Source organism: Schistocerca americana, chromosome 4, assembly GCF_021461395.2.
Source record: "Schistocerca americana isolate TAMUIC-IGC-003095 chromosome 4, iqSchAmer2.1, whole genome shotgun sequence".
NCBI lineage: Eukaryota > Metazoa > Arthropoda > Insecta > Orthoptera > Acrididae > Schistocerca > Schistocerca americana.
In genome coordinates this window covers 608,146,773-608,160,684 of record NC_060122.1, presented here as the reverse complement: position 1 = coordinate 608,160,684, position 13,912 = coordinate 608,146,773, and the positions used below count along the sequence as shown (strand labels likewise).

Genomic DNA, 13,912 nt, shown 5'->3' with positions numbered 1-13,912 from the left:
AAACTCTCTGTTGCCATTGTATTAGCTTTCCTGCATAGTTTGTAACTATATGTTACATTTGTTTGAGTACAAAAGCCTTTTAATGTTAAAATTTATGCATCATGGTCTGAAAAGCCATTCATCCTTTTATTAACAGAAGGCCCATCTAGTAATGAAGAGTGAATATGAATAAAAATATTGTCTGTGGCTGTGGTACTGTTCCCCTGCACCCTGGTTAGGGAGAAAAAAAATAGTCTGCTTCAGATCATATGAGTTTAAAAGATCTACCAACACCCTTTTTCTTGCATGATCATACACAAAATCAATATTGAAGTCACCACATATAACTAATTTTTGATACTTCCTATAAAGTGAACCAAGAACCCTCTCTAGCTTGAGCAGAAATGCTCTGAAGTCAGAGTTATGGGCCTATAAACGACAACAATTAGAAGTTTAGTTTCACTAAATTCAACTGCCCCTGCACAACATTCAAATACCTATTCAGTACAGTACCGTGATACTACTAGGGACTCAAATGGAATACTGTTTTTTATGTACAAGGCCACTCCCCCACTCCACAAGGAACTCCTTGAAAAACAGTCAGCTAATCTGCATCCTGCTAAAGGAAGCCTCTGAATTGTCAAATTATTTAGGTGGTGCTCCGATATGCCAATAATGTCAGTCAACCTATATAAGCAGTTCACTAATTTTATCTGTAGGACATCTTATATTACAATGAAATATGCTAATTCCTTCTCTGCTTGGATACCTGACCCCCTGTGAAGGTGATACCTTTGTTAGAGGATCTTCCTTTAAGCAGGTACACCTATCACCTGATTTCAGTGTAAAAAAAGGTACAGATGTAACACCAACTATTACAGGAATTTTTCAGTGAGTAATCCCACCATTACCCACACCAAGGTTGTGTAATGCATACCACCATACTGTTCAAAGACTTTAATTCATCTTCAGGCTAGTGTAATTTGTTCTTAGTAGACTGCACATTTTGATTAATACGTACATCCTACCTTTCACATACACATTGAAGAAGTCTCTAAATGGGTTGAGACACTTTTAAGGGAGAGGAACCTGTTGTCATAATTTATCCTAAAACAGGCCGTATCCTCCTACCTATGACAACATGTATTTGGACTTGTGTAGCCCTACACCCTTCTGCAATACTCTCATTAATTAACTGCACCAACCTCTCCTGCAGATCTTGCAGAACTAGCATTCCTGGAAGAAAGGATATTGCAGAGACATGGCATAGCCACAGCCTTGGGGATGTTTCCTGAATGAAATTTTCACTCTTCGGCGGAGTGTACTCTGATAGGAAACCTCCTAGCATATTAAAACTGTGTGTTGGACTGAGACTCGAACTCGGGACCTTTGCCTTTCATGGCAAGTGTGCTACCAACTGAGCTACAGTACCCAAGCATGACTTAATCACCTGTCCTCATAACATTAATTCCACCAGTACCTTGTCTCCTGCCTTCCAAACTTCATTGAAGTTCTCCTGAACACCTTGCAGACTCCTGGAAGAAAGGATACTGCAGAGACATGGCTTAGCCACAGTCCGGGGGATGTTTCCAGAATTAAATTTTCACTCTGCAGCAGAGTGTGCACTGATATGCCAGGAAGTTACATATCGATGCTCACTTCACTGCAGAGTGAAAATTTCATTCTGGGAACATCCCCCAGACTGTGGCCAAGCTATGTCTCCACAATATCCTTTCTTCCAGGATTGCTAATTCTGCAAGGTCTGCAGGAGAGCTTCTGCGAAGTTTGGAAGATAGGAGGCGAGGTACTGGTGGTATTAAAGTTGTGAGGATAGGTCGTGAGTTGTGCTTGGGTAGCTCAGTTGGTGGAGCACTTGCCCATCAAAGGCAAAGGTCCCGAGTTTGAGTATCGATCCAGCACACAGTTTTAATCCGCCAGGAAGTTTCATATCAGTGCACACACTGCTGCAAAGTGAGAATTTCATTCTGGGAACATGAGATATTTCCTAAACACAACACAGAGATGTAAAATATTCACTTTTGTGACAAGAAAAAAGACGCTAGAGTGGCTGTACCATGGTGGTCTAGGTATGGCACAGTGGTTTTTTATGGGTCTTGCGCATCACTTAATAAATGAATTAATTTAGTCCTGGCTCTGTAAAACATTTTAATGCATAAACTCTCTGTTTGTGGTTCACCTAGAAATTCAACTTTTGAGTAAAAAATTTAAATTGGCCATCGAAAATAAGAAGAATATGTGGATGCATATCGCTGCATTTGTAACAGGTTTTTTTAACTACTCACCATATTTTCATTTGTGATGTCTTCTTTATTTTCTTACAGGGGCTCTTCCCTGGAGTAACATAATAAAATTGCTGAAGGATTTTGACACAGCTGACACTGAACTGCTCATATATGCAACTACACTAATAAACAAAACACTGAATGGTATTCCTGATCAAGATACATATTATGATCAGGTTGATGCCCTAGAGGAACAAGGCATTGAAGCTGTAATACAGAGGTAAGGTTTCATTATTTCATATATGTAAGAAAAAAGGTTTTCTTTTCTATGTCTATGTTATATCTCATAAGCAACTACCTATTACACAACCAAAACATTTGCATGCCATTTTGTTTCTATACATATGAAGATCTTCCTAATACACAAGTGGAGATTTTTGTAGTTTTATGTATTATTATTATTATTATTATTATTTATTATTTACTTTAGCACACAGTATATGAGAGAGTACATAAAACATTTTGTAAATCTCATAAATACTGAATTTCAGTTTAGGCAGTAGTTTTCCAACGAAAAGCTACAGTATTCTTTAAAGTTATATGCTGTGTGATCCTGCCAACTGACAGGGAGGAGGGGGGGGGGAGGAGAAAGAAAGATTACTGCAACTTCATGTGTGCTACTGAGTCGGCCGCTGTGGCTGAGCGATTCTAGGCATTTCAGTCCAGAACCACGTTGCTACTACAGTCGCAGGTTCAAATCCTGCCCATGGATGTGTGTGATGTCCTTAGGTTGGTTAGTTTTAAGTAGTTCTAAGTCTAGGGGACTGATGACCTCAGATGTTAAGTCCCATAGTGCTGAGAGCCATTTTTAGTTACTGAGGAAATAATAATGTGCATCAAATCATATGTATAAAATTGTTGAGGCTTTCATGGGCACTTGTTGATGTATTGCCTGTATGCTTCCATCTTGGGAGCACAAGCTGAAGTTTTTTTAATGATTTTCCTGACATGATTCACCAGCAGGAGTGGCTGTTATTTTCAAAGATTCCCATAGCTGGTGGCAGACTGGAATTGGACCTGTATTTTGAGATTATAAGTAGCTGTCACGCAAATGTCTGAAGGCTTTTCCTTGGTCATCACCACTATGTTTCTCTCCTTGATACCTGGAATGGTTGTTCGCTGCAGCATGGGCATACAGGATCCATTTACCCTGAGGCTTTCTTTCTTCTTGTTGAAACTATTGTCATGTTTGTAAATTTCTGCGACTTCTCCAAACACAATGTAAAGACTATTTGCAAACAGACCAAGGAGATCAAAGAATGGCTCAGATCATCAAAAGACAAAATGGACCCACTCACAGTCTTAGGAATGTATCGCATACTGTGTAGATGTGGAAAAATCTATATTGGAATGTGTGAAAGATCCACCAGTACCAGGATCACTGAACACAAACAATATTATAGGTTCAGACAAGTGGAGAAATTGGCCATGTCAGAACAATACACAATGTAAGACCAATCACATCATACAATTTGCCAACACAGGGCTTCTAGCCATGGACAAGAGCTACCACAGCTGTATTGATTTGTTTGGGGAACCCACAGAAATTCAAAACATGACAATTACTTTCAACAATGTGGAAGAAACATAAGACAAATGATTCCTGGATTCCTAAGCTGCAGCAAATTACCATTGCATGTACAAAGGGGAGAACTACAGTGTCAATAACCAGGGAAAAGCCTCAGACATTGGCACGACAGGTACACACAATCTCAGGCTGTGGGCTTGACTCTAGTCTGCTGCCAGCAATGCAGGATGAATCTTTGACAATGCCAGCTGCTCCTGCTGGCAAAATGTCAGGAAAATCATTAAACAAATGTCAGCCAAAGATCCTGAGACAGAAGCCAACAGGCAATATGTCAAATCGTATGTGGTGTTAAAACATCAATATCATTCTTAGGGTGATAGCTCTGAAACAAATCCTGAGTTAATGGCACCTTAGTCCAGATTCACATTATGAAAGGGAAGGATGTATTTTAGAAAAAGACAAGGAGAGAAAATCCTTAGGTAATTTAAGAATTGCTGCCACACATGCTTTTTTCCCAATTACTGGAATTTGCATAGGTGGTAGCTATACAAATTACCCACAATTACTTATTTATATTTCTTATTCCAGTCTTTTTCTTATTTTTCAAGGAAATGTTAGCTATTATTGATTTAGAGACCTACATTTGAGACCAATAACTTACTGGCAGCATCTAATTTTGCTTTCTGTAAAGGATTCTCTACAGGGAGAATTGAGTTCTAGTTGAAAGAAAAAAACAGTGTATATTAACCAGTTGGCATTGTTTACAACTGTGTTGAGACATTCAAGTGTATAAATTACAAAATTTTGCAATGGTTGCTGAGGAGTTAGGTATTAGCAGATTGCAGTCAGAGTCTTATCTCCATTGAAGATAACAGATTTTAATATTAACAAAAAAATATAACAGGAATGAAACTAAAGTTGCAGTTACAAACCACTATATATGGTTTCCCTCAAGATTTTTATTCACATTTACACCCAGATCTATAGTTATACTGTAGAAGCCACTTCATGGTATGTGACAAAGGGCATTCCACGTGTCACTATTGTTTCTCATTTTCCTGTAGATGACTCTAATTATAGTTAGATCTGCCAAATCAGGTGAGAGGTTTAAGAGAAGCTGGAACTAATGTGCAAACAACTTAAGGAGTTTGCAGTGTTACCACCCATGTTGATAATAATAATTTATGCTGCCCTCTAGGATATGGCTGAACTGAAATACAACCCTACTTCTATCTTTGGCTCTATGTTGTGTAGGGAGTTGGTTGCATTTCTTACTTGTAGTTCAGTTAATAAATCAACTGCACCCAATTTTCTGTAATCACACAAGTAAGTAATAATGACATGGTAAACTACTATAAATTTCTCTAATCAAGACAAATTGGTCATAAAAAATAAAAGTTTTCCATAAATACTTTTCACTTGTAGCAGTTGGCCTTGGTCTCTGGCATTGTGTAAAAGTAACTTATGCAAATATTTTTTCCTGCGATGCCTATTACAATTTTATGTTGACAAGGGCCTCTACCTGTGGACATTTAGTAGTGAGCATTCATTCTGCAGTATGGCATATGTAATCTGTCTGCTATGTAAAGCCATGGCTTCGTAAAATTCTTATTTTGTCAATTTTGTATATGACAAGAGCCACTCGGTTTCATCTAATCTAATGAGATGTAACAAGGCCCACTACTTCTGAAGAAGATATTTTTGCAAATATCAGAACCTAGGTCAAGGTCGAATAAACCCTTGTTTGCAACTGTTTTGCTGATTTTTAACCTCTTCACTTTTCACTTGTGCCTGTTATGAGCTTGAACAGATATTAACAGCAAAGCAAAACAAAATGTTTAAGTTCTTAGACTAATCCATGAGCCCCATACAGTGTAGATAATGCTGTAAAATTTCAAAGTTCCAAGTGCTAATGTGTCCAGTAAATCATAGTTCAGCAAACAAAGAAGGAATACAAGCCCCAATTATTTGTTACACCACAGAAATAATGCCCAACAGTGGCAAACACAAATAATCAAAAGCCCTGACTGATCAACCATCTGAAAGTAAATAAAAGATCCAACTGTTTGTCAACCACAAATAAATGTAAGTGTGAATAATTCCAAGTTCACACTAAAACAGGTGGCCGGTTATCCAAGCCGAGTAATATGGCTCCTGTTCCTGGCGTGGTCACAAACTGATTCTGCTCTCCAGCATTAGACTGGCCCTTAAAATATTGCTGGACTGGACTCTCTGAAATTACCTGTCATTCACAGAATTTTCTGCAGTACAAAATTAAATTTTTTCAACCCTTGATGTTAACTAAAGTGTAATTCCAAGCTTTCATGCTGATTAACTCAAGATGATGTGGTAAGCTGTGCAGTGGATAGTCTGTCTACAATTAATAAAAATATAAAATTAGCATAATTGCACAGTTTCATTTATTAGCCCACAAGCAGATGCACCGGTGTATAAAATGTACCAACTACAAATAAAATTGTTTTGTACCATTCCATTGTCATTTTACAATTGTGAGCCCATACACATTCCTAGTTTATTGCTTTGTCTAATACAGTGATAAGTTGTGTTGTCATATGTCCCAGTGAACAGCATTTTCTTTTCTACATTTTTCACTTACTAACCCTATCATCTGTGGTATCATCATCATCCTAATAGCAAAGGTGTGAAATATATGTCCTGGTTGTTGCTAATATTTGGCTGTTTCTTCTGAATATGTTGTGATTTATGAGGTTACTGTCGGACCTGAGAATACAGCTGCTTTTATCTGAATACATATTGGATTTCGCTTCTATGCTGACGTGAGGCTGTGACAGTTTCTCTTGCTTCCAAACTTATTGTCTGCCCGCTGCTCTCTCATAATAGGCTGCGTAGAACCAGCAGCTAGCAAATTCCTTTTTTGTTCCCATCGTACACCACGGTGAAAATTAACAGCATTGGAGCATGAAACACCTACCTAAGTACACCACTGGCTCCTATTCAGACTGTTACTGTCTCCCACAGAGATTAATACTATTCTCAAATATTTGTACAATTTTAAAGTTAATTCAGTTTTGACTAGAAATGGATTCAAGCAAACTGCAGTTCATACATGTTAGATTTTCCTAAAAAGCCAAAGTACACCTGATTAGCAATGTGCTGTAATTTGCTGCCCACTCACTACCCCCTTCCCACTCTCATTTAGCTCTCAGTCAAGCCCATAGTGCTGTGCCAGCAAGTGTGAAATGAAGACTGCAATATCTTAGGGTGCAAGTCATATATAACAACAGCATCTGATACCTAAATTAAAGATCACAATCATAATTCAGTCCAATTTTTGAGCTTTCACTCATCCTGTGATCTACTGATGTCTGTTGGTACTGTCTCCATGACGGGTCTTGTCACTGTCATTTAGTCTCACAACAACGATGAGTAAGTTTAATATGGTTTATTTTGTTTGTTAGACATTTCATTCTGGATTAATTTTCCTTCTCATTTCATCTCAATGTCACCATCATGTTCTAAAGCTGATTGAAAGTATGTATCCTTTTTCCCCAGTATTCTAATACATGAACAGCAACCAAATTTCTCATTTGCAGCCCACTTTGTAAATCATTACAGTCTCTTGTAATCTAATAAAATATTGAGCTGGGTTCAGAATCTAGTACTGTTTTTTGAAAGGCAACATTTTTTGCTTTTTAATGTTAGCTTTACTTAAAATGCAGCATTTATGTTTGTTCACGATATCCACATATGTATGAGAGCATTTGTTGCAAAACTATTCAAATACAACAAGAGTTTGTAAGATTATAGGATGTAGTGCTATTTCTTCCTGTGTTTCACAAAGTTGCCAAATATTAAGCAGAACAATAGATTGTTGTAGTGGATAGTTCATAGTTTTTAGCATGTCCTGTGGACTAGTGCTGCAGGAGTGAAATGGCACATGATGGTTTGAGCAACATCGATACAATATGAAGCAGTTTGGCGTATCTGCAAATCTTAGCCTGTTCGAGCATGAGTATCATTTGCTGAGGCCTAAAGATGAACCCTACGTAGCCGGCCACTGTGGCCGAGCGGTTCTAGGTGCTTTAGTCTGGAACCGCGCTGCTGCTACAGTTGCAGGTTCCAGTTCTGCCTCTGGCGTGGATGTGTGTGATGTCCTTAGGATAGTTAGGTTTAAGTAGTTCTAGGTCTAGGGGGCTGTTGACCTCAGACGTAAGTCCCATAGTGCTTAGAGCCATTTGAATCTTTTAAACCCTACATACACTATTAAACAACATAAAAACATCAACTTCCGTAGCAATAACTTAATTTGCAAATGTAAGATGACCCTCCATTTTTTACTGACAAATTGGAAAAAACCTTGTCTTATAATTGGGTAAATATGGCAAAATAAACAGCGAACAAGGTGTGGAAAAATATATGATTGGTGCAAGAAAATGCCCCACATTCTGAGCTAGTGGCACAATCCCACATTTTGTAAGTTTCCTATGAGATAATTAGTAGTTGAATAAGAATTTGGCTGAGATCTGATGCAGGTGTACCCTTTAATGCTTCGAGTGGGTCATTACAGGGGGGAGGAGGTAACACTTGTACTTGGCAACAGAGTGACCCTACAAATGAGGTCTACAGGAGGACAACAGCACAATCCTCAGCATCAGGAATACCAGAGAAGACCATCAGAAACCTTTTGGCATGGAGTCCAGTACCACCATTACACCCTATAATCATCAATATAGGTGCCTCAATCTCTCAGCTTGACAGGTTCCTCAAGACTGCTGAGTCCTTATGTATGGAAACCCTGCCACCTTGTAAACAACTTGACAGACTTCACACAAAGTCTGATGGACCTACACATTTCAGACATTGCCATAATGGTCAGTTTTGATGTTGTTTATTTGTTCAGCAGAGTGCCACCAAAGGATCTGATAGAACTGACAAGTGAAATATTTGACCATGAAATGACAGACCTGACCAGGCATATGTTAACACCCACCTATGTCTTATACATCATGAGCAAACTGAGGATGTAGCTAAGAGCAGTTCACTATCTCCAGTGATGGGGAATCTGTTCATAGAACACTCTGAGAAAACAGCTTTGGACTCATACATTTGCAGACCATCCAGTTTCTTTTGCATGTGGATTACATATTTGTGATGTGGCCCCATAGAATGGGGAAACTCAGTGAATTCTTTTATCTGAGCTAATGTGCACCCCCCCCCCCCCCCCCATGTCGGATTCATTATGAAACTGGAGAAAGATGGGCAGATGCTGTTCTTGGATGTCCTGGTGGGGTGGAAGACAGATAGATCACTTGAGCACAAAGTTTACTGCAAACCAACCCACACTAACCATTACGTCCTGGTTAATAAATACTACCATCATGCCCAGAAGAGTAGTGTCTTGAGGACCGTGACCCATAATGCATGCATCCTATCAGATGAAAAAAGCTTCGCCTCTGAATTAAAGCATTTGTGAGAAGTCTTCCACAAACATGGCTACTCCATAGCCCAAATTGAATGTGCACTACATCAGTCACCTTCCAAAGAAAAAGAAGAAACAGAAGAGGACAGACAAAGAGGTTTTAACATGTATACCATATGTAGAGGCTGTCACTGTGAAGACCAACAGTATTTTAAACAAATTTGGCATTGAATGTGTGACATGTGCAGGCACCAAGATGTGCAGCCTATGTGGCTATGAAAAGGACAACTTAGGCTTAGAAAGTGTTTACAACATCCTTTCAGAGTATGGCATGCATACATTGGCAAAACAATCTGAACAGTGGAAGATAGATGTATTGGTTAACACCAATACCACACTAGGCTAGAACAACTCAATAAATCTTCAGTCTCTGCGTGCTGCTGTCTGCAGTACAAGCACTATATGAAGTATGGTAATATGAGAATCCACAGACTTCCAGGTTCCGGGAAGTGACTGCAACCAAGCAGGGGGAACACTTGATCAATAGACATGCTGACTACCAACTCGGCAAGGCATGTGGCTCCAAGCTCATATCACTGAAGGAGCAACAGCATTTGCATATGATGAACAGTACAAAATAGTGAAAGTGAAGATAGAACTTCATCGATGTGTCCTCTGGTGGCAGAGGAGACAGTAGACACAAATAATGTAGATGGGAGTGTGGACCTGAGAGCTGATGGCATCACAGAGCACTGTCAGCTGGACCACAGGGGATGAGTTATGGAGGTAGAGCGCAGGTATAAAGGCAGGAGTGGCTCCCTCAATGTCTCAGTACATCATAATTAGCTGATGATGCTTATGATGTTAACAATGAAAATCTGGGAAGATTCAAATCTGCATAAAATTAATTTAGGCGGAATTTATGTGGTTATCAGTATCAGTAGGTTACGACCAGTCATAATTTTTGTTAGTAGCTAGTTGTTCATGATGGGATTTTCGGAACAATATGTGTGAATGACTGAATGAACAAATTTGATGAGAATTTTAGAAAAAGGGAGTGATCATCACCGAGTAAAACACTGTTGTGATGTTAATATGATACAAGGAAGTCCTGGGTGCAGTACAAGTAATGTAATGAGTAAGTTAGTTTGTTGTTTAGTCAGTTAGTTTCTTATTCCAGGGATCATTTTGCACAGTAAATTATATACTAAAAACAAAAATGATGAGACTTACCAAACGAAAGTGCTGGCAGGTTGATAGACACACAAACTAACGCAAACATACACACAAAATTCTAGCTTTCGTAACCAACGGTTGCTTCGTCAGGAAAGAGGGAAGGAGAGGGAAAGACGAAAGGATGTGGGTTTTAAGGGAGAGGGTAAGGAGTCATTCCAATCCCGGGAGCGGAAAGACTTACCCTAGGGGGAAAAAAGGACGGGTATACACTCGCACACACACACATATCCATCCACACATATACAGATATGGATATGGATATGTGTGTGTGTGCGAGTGTATACCCGTCCTTTTTTCCCCCTAGGGTAAGTCTTTCCGCTCCCGGGATTGGAATGACTCCTTACCCTCTCCCTTAAAACCCACATCCTTTCGCCTTTCCCTCTCCTTCCCTCTTTCCTGACGAAGCAACCGTTGGTTGCGAAAGCTAGAATTTTGTGTGTATGTTTGTGTTAGTTTGTGTGTCTATCGACCTGCCAGCGGTGTGTGTCTATGTATATATATAATAGAGGGAAACATTCCACGTGGGAAAAATATATCTAAAAACAAAGATGATGTGACTTACCAAACGAAAGTGCTGGCAGGTCGATAGACACACAAACATACACACAAAATTCAAGCTTTCGCAACCAACGGTTGCTTCATCAGGAAAGAGGGAAGGAGAGGGAAAGACGAAAGGATGTGGGTTTTAAGGGAGAGGGTATGGAGTCATTCCAATCCCGGGAGCGGAAAGACTTACCTTAGGGGGAAAAAAGGACACACACACACACACACACACACACACACACACACACACACACACACACACATATCCATCCACACATACACAGACACAAGCAGACATTTGTAAAGGCAAAGAGTTTGGGCAGAGATGTCAGTCAAGGCGGAAGTACAGAGGCAAAGATTTCATGAAGGATGGATCTCAAATCCTACCCACTCCACCAAGAGTGTCTTTCCGCCGTCCGCCTCAACTTCGTAACCTCTTGGTTCATCCCCATGAAATCCCCAAACCACCTTCCCTACCCTTTGGCTCCTACCCTTGTAACTGCCCCCTGTGTAAAAGCTGCCCCATGCACTCTCCCACCACCACCTACTCCAGTCCTGTAACCCGGAAGGTGTTCACGATCAAAGGCAGAGCCACATGTGAAAGCACCCACGTGATTTACCAACTGACCTGCCTACACTGTGAAGCTTTCTATGTGGGAATGACCAGCAACAAACTGTCCATTTGCATGAATGGACACAGGCAGACAGTGTTTGTTGGTAATGAGGATCACCCTGTGGCTAAACATGCCTTGGTGCACGGCCAGCACATCTTGGCACAGTGTTACACCGTCCGGGTTATCTGGATACTTCCCACTAACACCAACCTGTCAGGACTCCGGAGATGGGAACTTGCCCTTCAGTATATCCTCTCTTCTCGTTACCCACCAGGCCTCAACCTCTGCTAATTTCAAGTTGCCGCCGCTCATACCTCACCTGTCATTCAACAACATCTTTGCCTCTGTACTTCCGCCTCAACTGACATCTCTACCCAAACTTTTTGCCATTACAAATGTCTGCTTGTGTCTGTGTATGTGTGAATGGATTTGTGTGTGTGCGAGTGTATACCTGCCCTTTTTTCCCCCTAAGGTAAGTCTTTCCGCTCCCAGGATTGGAATGACTCCTTACCCTCTCCTTTAAAACCCACATCTTTTCGTCTTTCCCTCTCCTTCCCTCTTTCCTGATGAAGCAACTGTTGGTTGCGAAAGCTTTAATTTTGTGTGTACGTTTATGTTTGTTTGTGTGTCTATCAACATATCAGCGCTTTCATTTGGTAAGTCACATCATCTTTGTTTTTAGATATATTTTTCCCACGTGGAATGTTTCCCTCTATGGTTTAAGTTAGTAATCCCTGCTCACCACATTTCTGAATGGCAGTGGATTATTTGCAACAGACTTCATGAGGGAATAAATATATTGTGAAGCAGTAGTAAGAATGCTCCACTCCTTAAACAGATGTCTGCAAGATGATTGTGGGCAACACCACATATTATTATTTCAGTACGATTTTGAACAATGAAGATTTTCTTACTTAAAGATGAGTTACCCTAAAACACTATCCCATATGGCATTATTGAATGAAAATATGCAAAATACGTCAACTTACAGATTTGTCTTACCCCAAGATTTGCAAGCATTCTAAGAGCTAATGTGGCTGAGTTTAAATTTTCATCAACATGGGTACCTAAGAATTTTGAAATTTTCACCATGTTTGTTATTTACTCACCATGTTTTACACTTATAATTGGTGTAGTACCAATAGATGTGCAGAACTGAATATGCTGTGTCTTTTTTAAATTGAGAATGAGACCATTCACAGAAAGACAGTCAATGAGACTTTTAAGATCATTGTTTATGAATTATTCTGTTTCTATATGCACGCATGGATCGACTACAATGCTATTGTAATCTGCAATATTAACTAATTCTGCTTGCAAACGGAAGATTCTTTACATGTATGAGGAACAAACGTGGACCCAAGATTGAGCCGTGGGGAACCCCATATGTGATTTCTTCCAAGGCAGAATTGTATACCTGGACTATATTGGTTGACTTACTAAGTACAACATTCAACAATACGAGAGAAGGAAAGTTGCTACTCACCATTTAGCGGAGATGCTGAGTCCCAATAGGCACAATAAAAAGATTCACACAGTCATAGCTTTCGGCCATTAAGGCCTTTGTCAGCAGTAGACACACACACACACACACACACACACACACACACACACACACACAAGCTCTCTGAGACTGCAGACGCGTGTGCAAGTTGCGCTAGTGTGAGTGTGTGTGTGCGTGTGTGTATGTGTGTCTACTGCTGACAAAAGCTTTAATGGCCGAAAGCTATGATTGTGTGAATCTTTTTATTGTGCCTATCGCAACTCAACATCTCCGCTATATGGTGAGTAGCAACTTTCCTTCTCTTGTATTGTTACATTCCATCCTGGATTTTCCATTGTTTGATAAGTACAACTTACAACAGTATTACAAAATGGGTAGATTACTACTTACCGTAAAGATGACCAGCTGAGTTGCAGAAAAGCACAATGAAAATACTGTGATACACTATCCTAGTTTTACGAACTAATAGTTCTTTTCCTAGGCAGACTAGATGAATAGGATGTGGAAAGTTAATGTCTTCCATTTTTTTGTTATAAATTCAATGTGTCTCATAATGAATAAAAAAGTAATGTTGCACACCATAAAAATTATAAATGTCTCTCTCTCTCTTTCTTTCTTTTTACCTTCATGATAAAGAATTCTGAATATTTGCAGGTACATGTCAAAGCAAGGAACAGACTTGGACCTTCTTCGTCAGTTCCAAATATATGAGGCAGTTCTCCACCATGAGGATGGAGAAGAGAAGGGAACACCACTGAAGCAACTGGATGATGCCATTAGGTAATAAATAGCTATGATTTTAAT

The 13,912-nt window shown here is 39.7% G+C and overlaps 1 protein-coding gene across 6 annotated transcripts in view; it reads left to right on the top strand.

Annotated features, from left to right (window-relative positions):
- LOC124613025 (FH1/FH2 domain-containing protein 3) overlaps positions 1-13,912 on the top strand; it is a 647,968-nt gene that overhangs the window by 514,689 nt on the left and 119,367 nt on the right. For all 6 annotated transcript variants that reach the window (XR_006979594.1, XM_047141585.1, XM_047141584.1 and 3 more), the window contains 2 exons: positions 2,322-2,502; positions 13,763-13,888. Coding sequence is in view for 5 of the 6 variants with exons in the window: in XM_047141585.1 (XP_046997541.1) it covers positions 2,322-2,502; positions 13,763-13,888 (307 nt within the window). In the remaining variant the exon portion in view is untranslated. The remainder of the gene's footprint in view (positions 1-2,321; positions 2,503-13,762; positions 13,889-13,912) is intronic.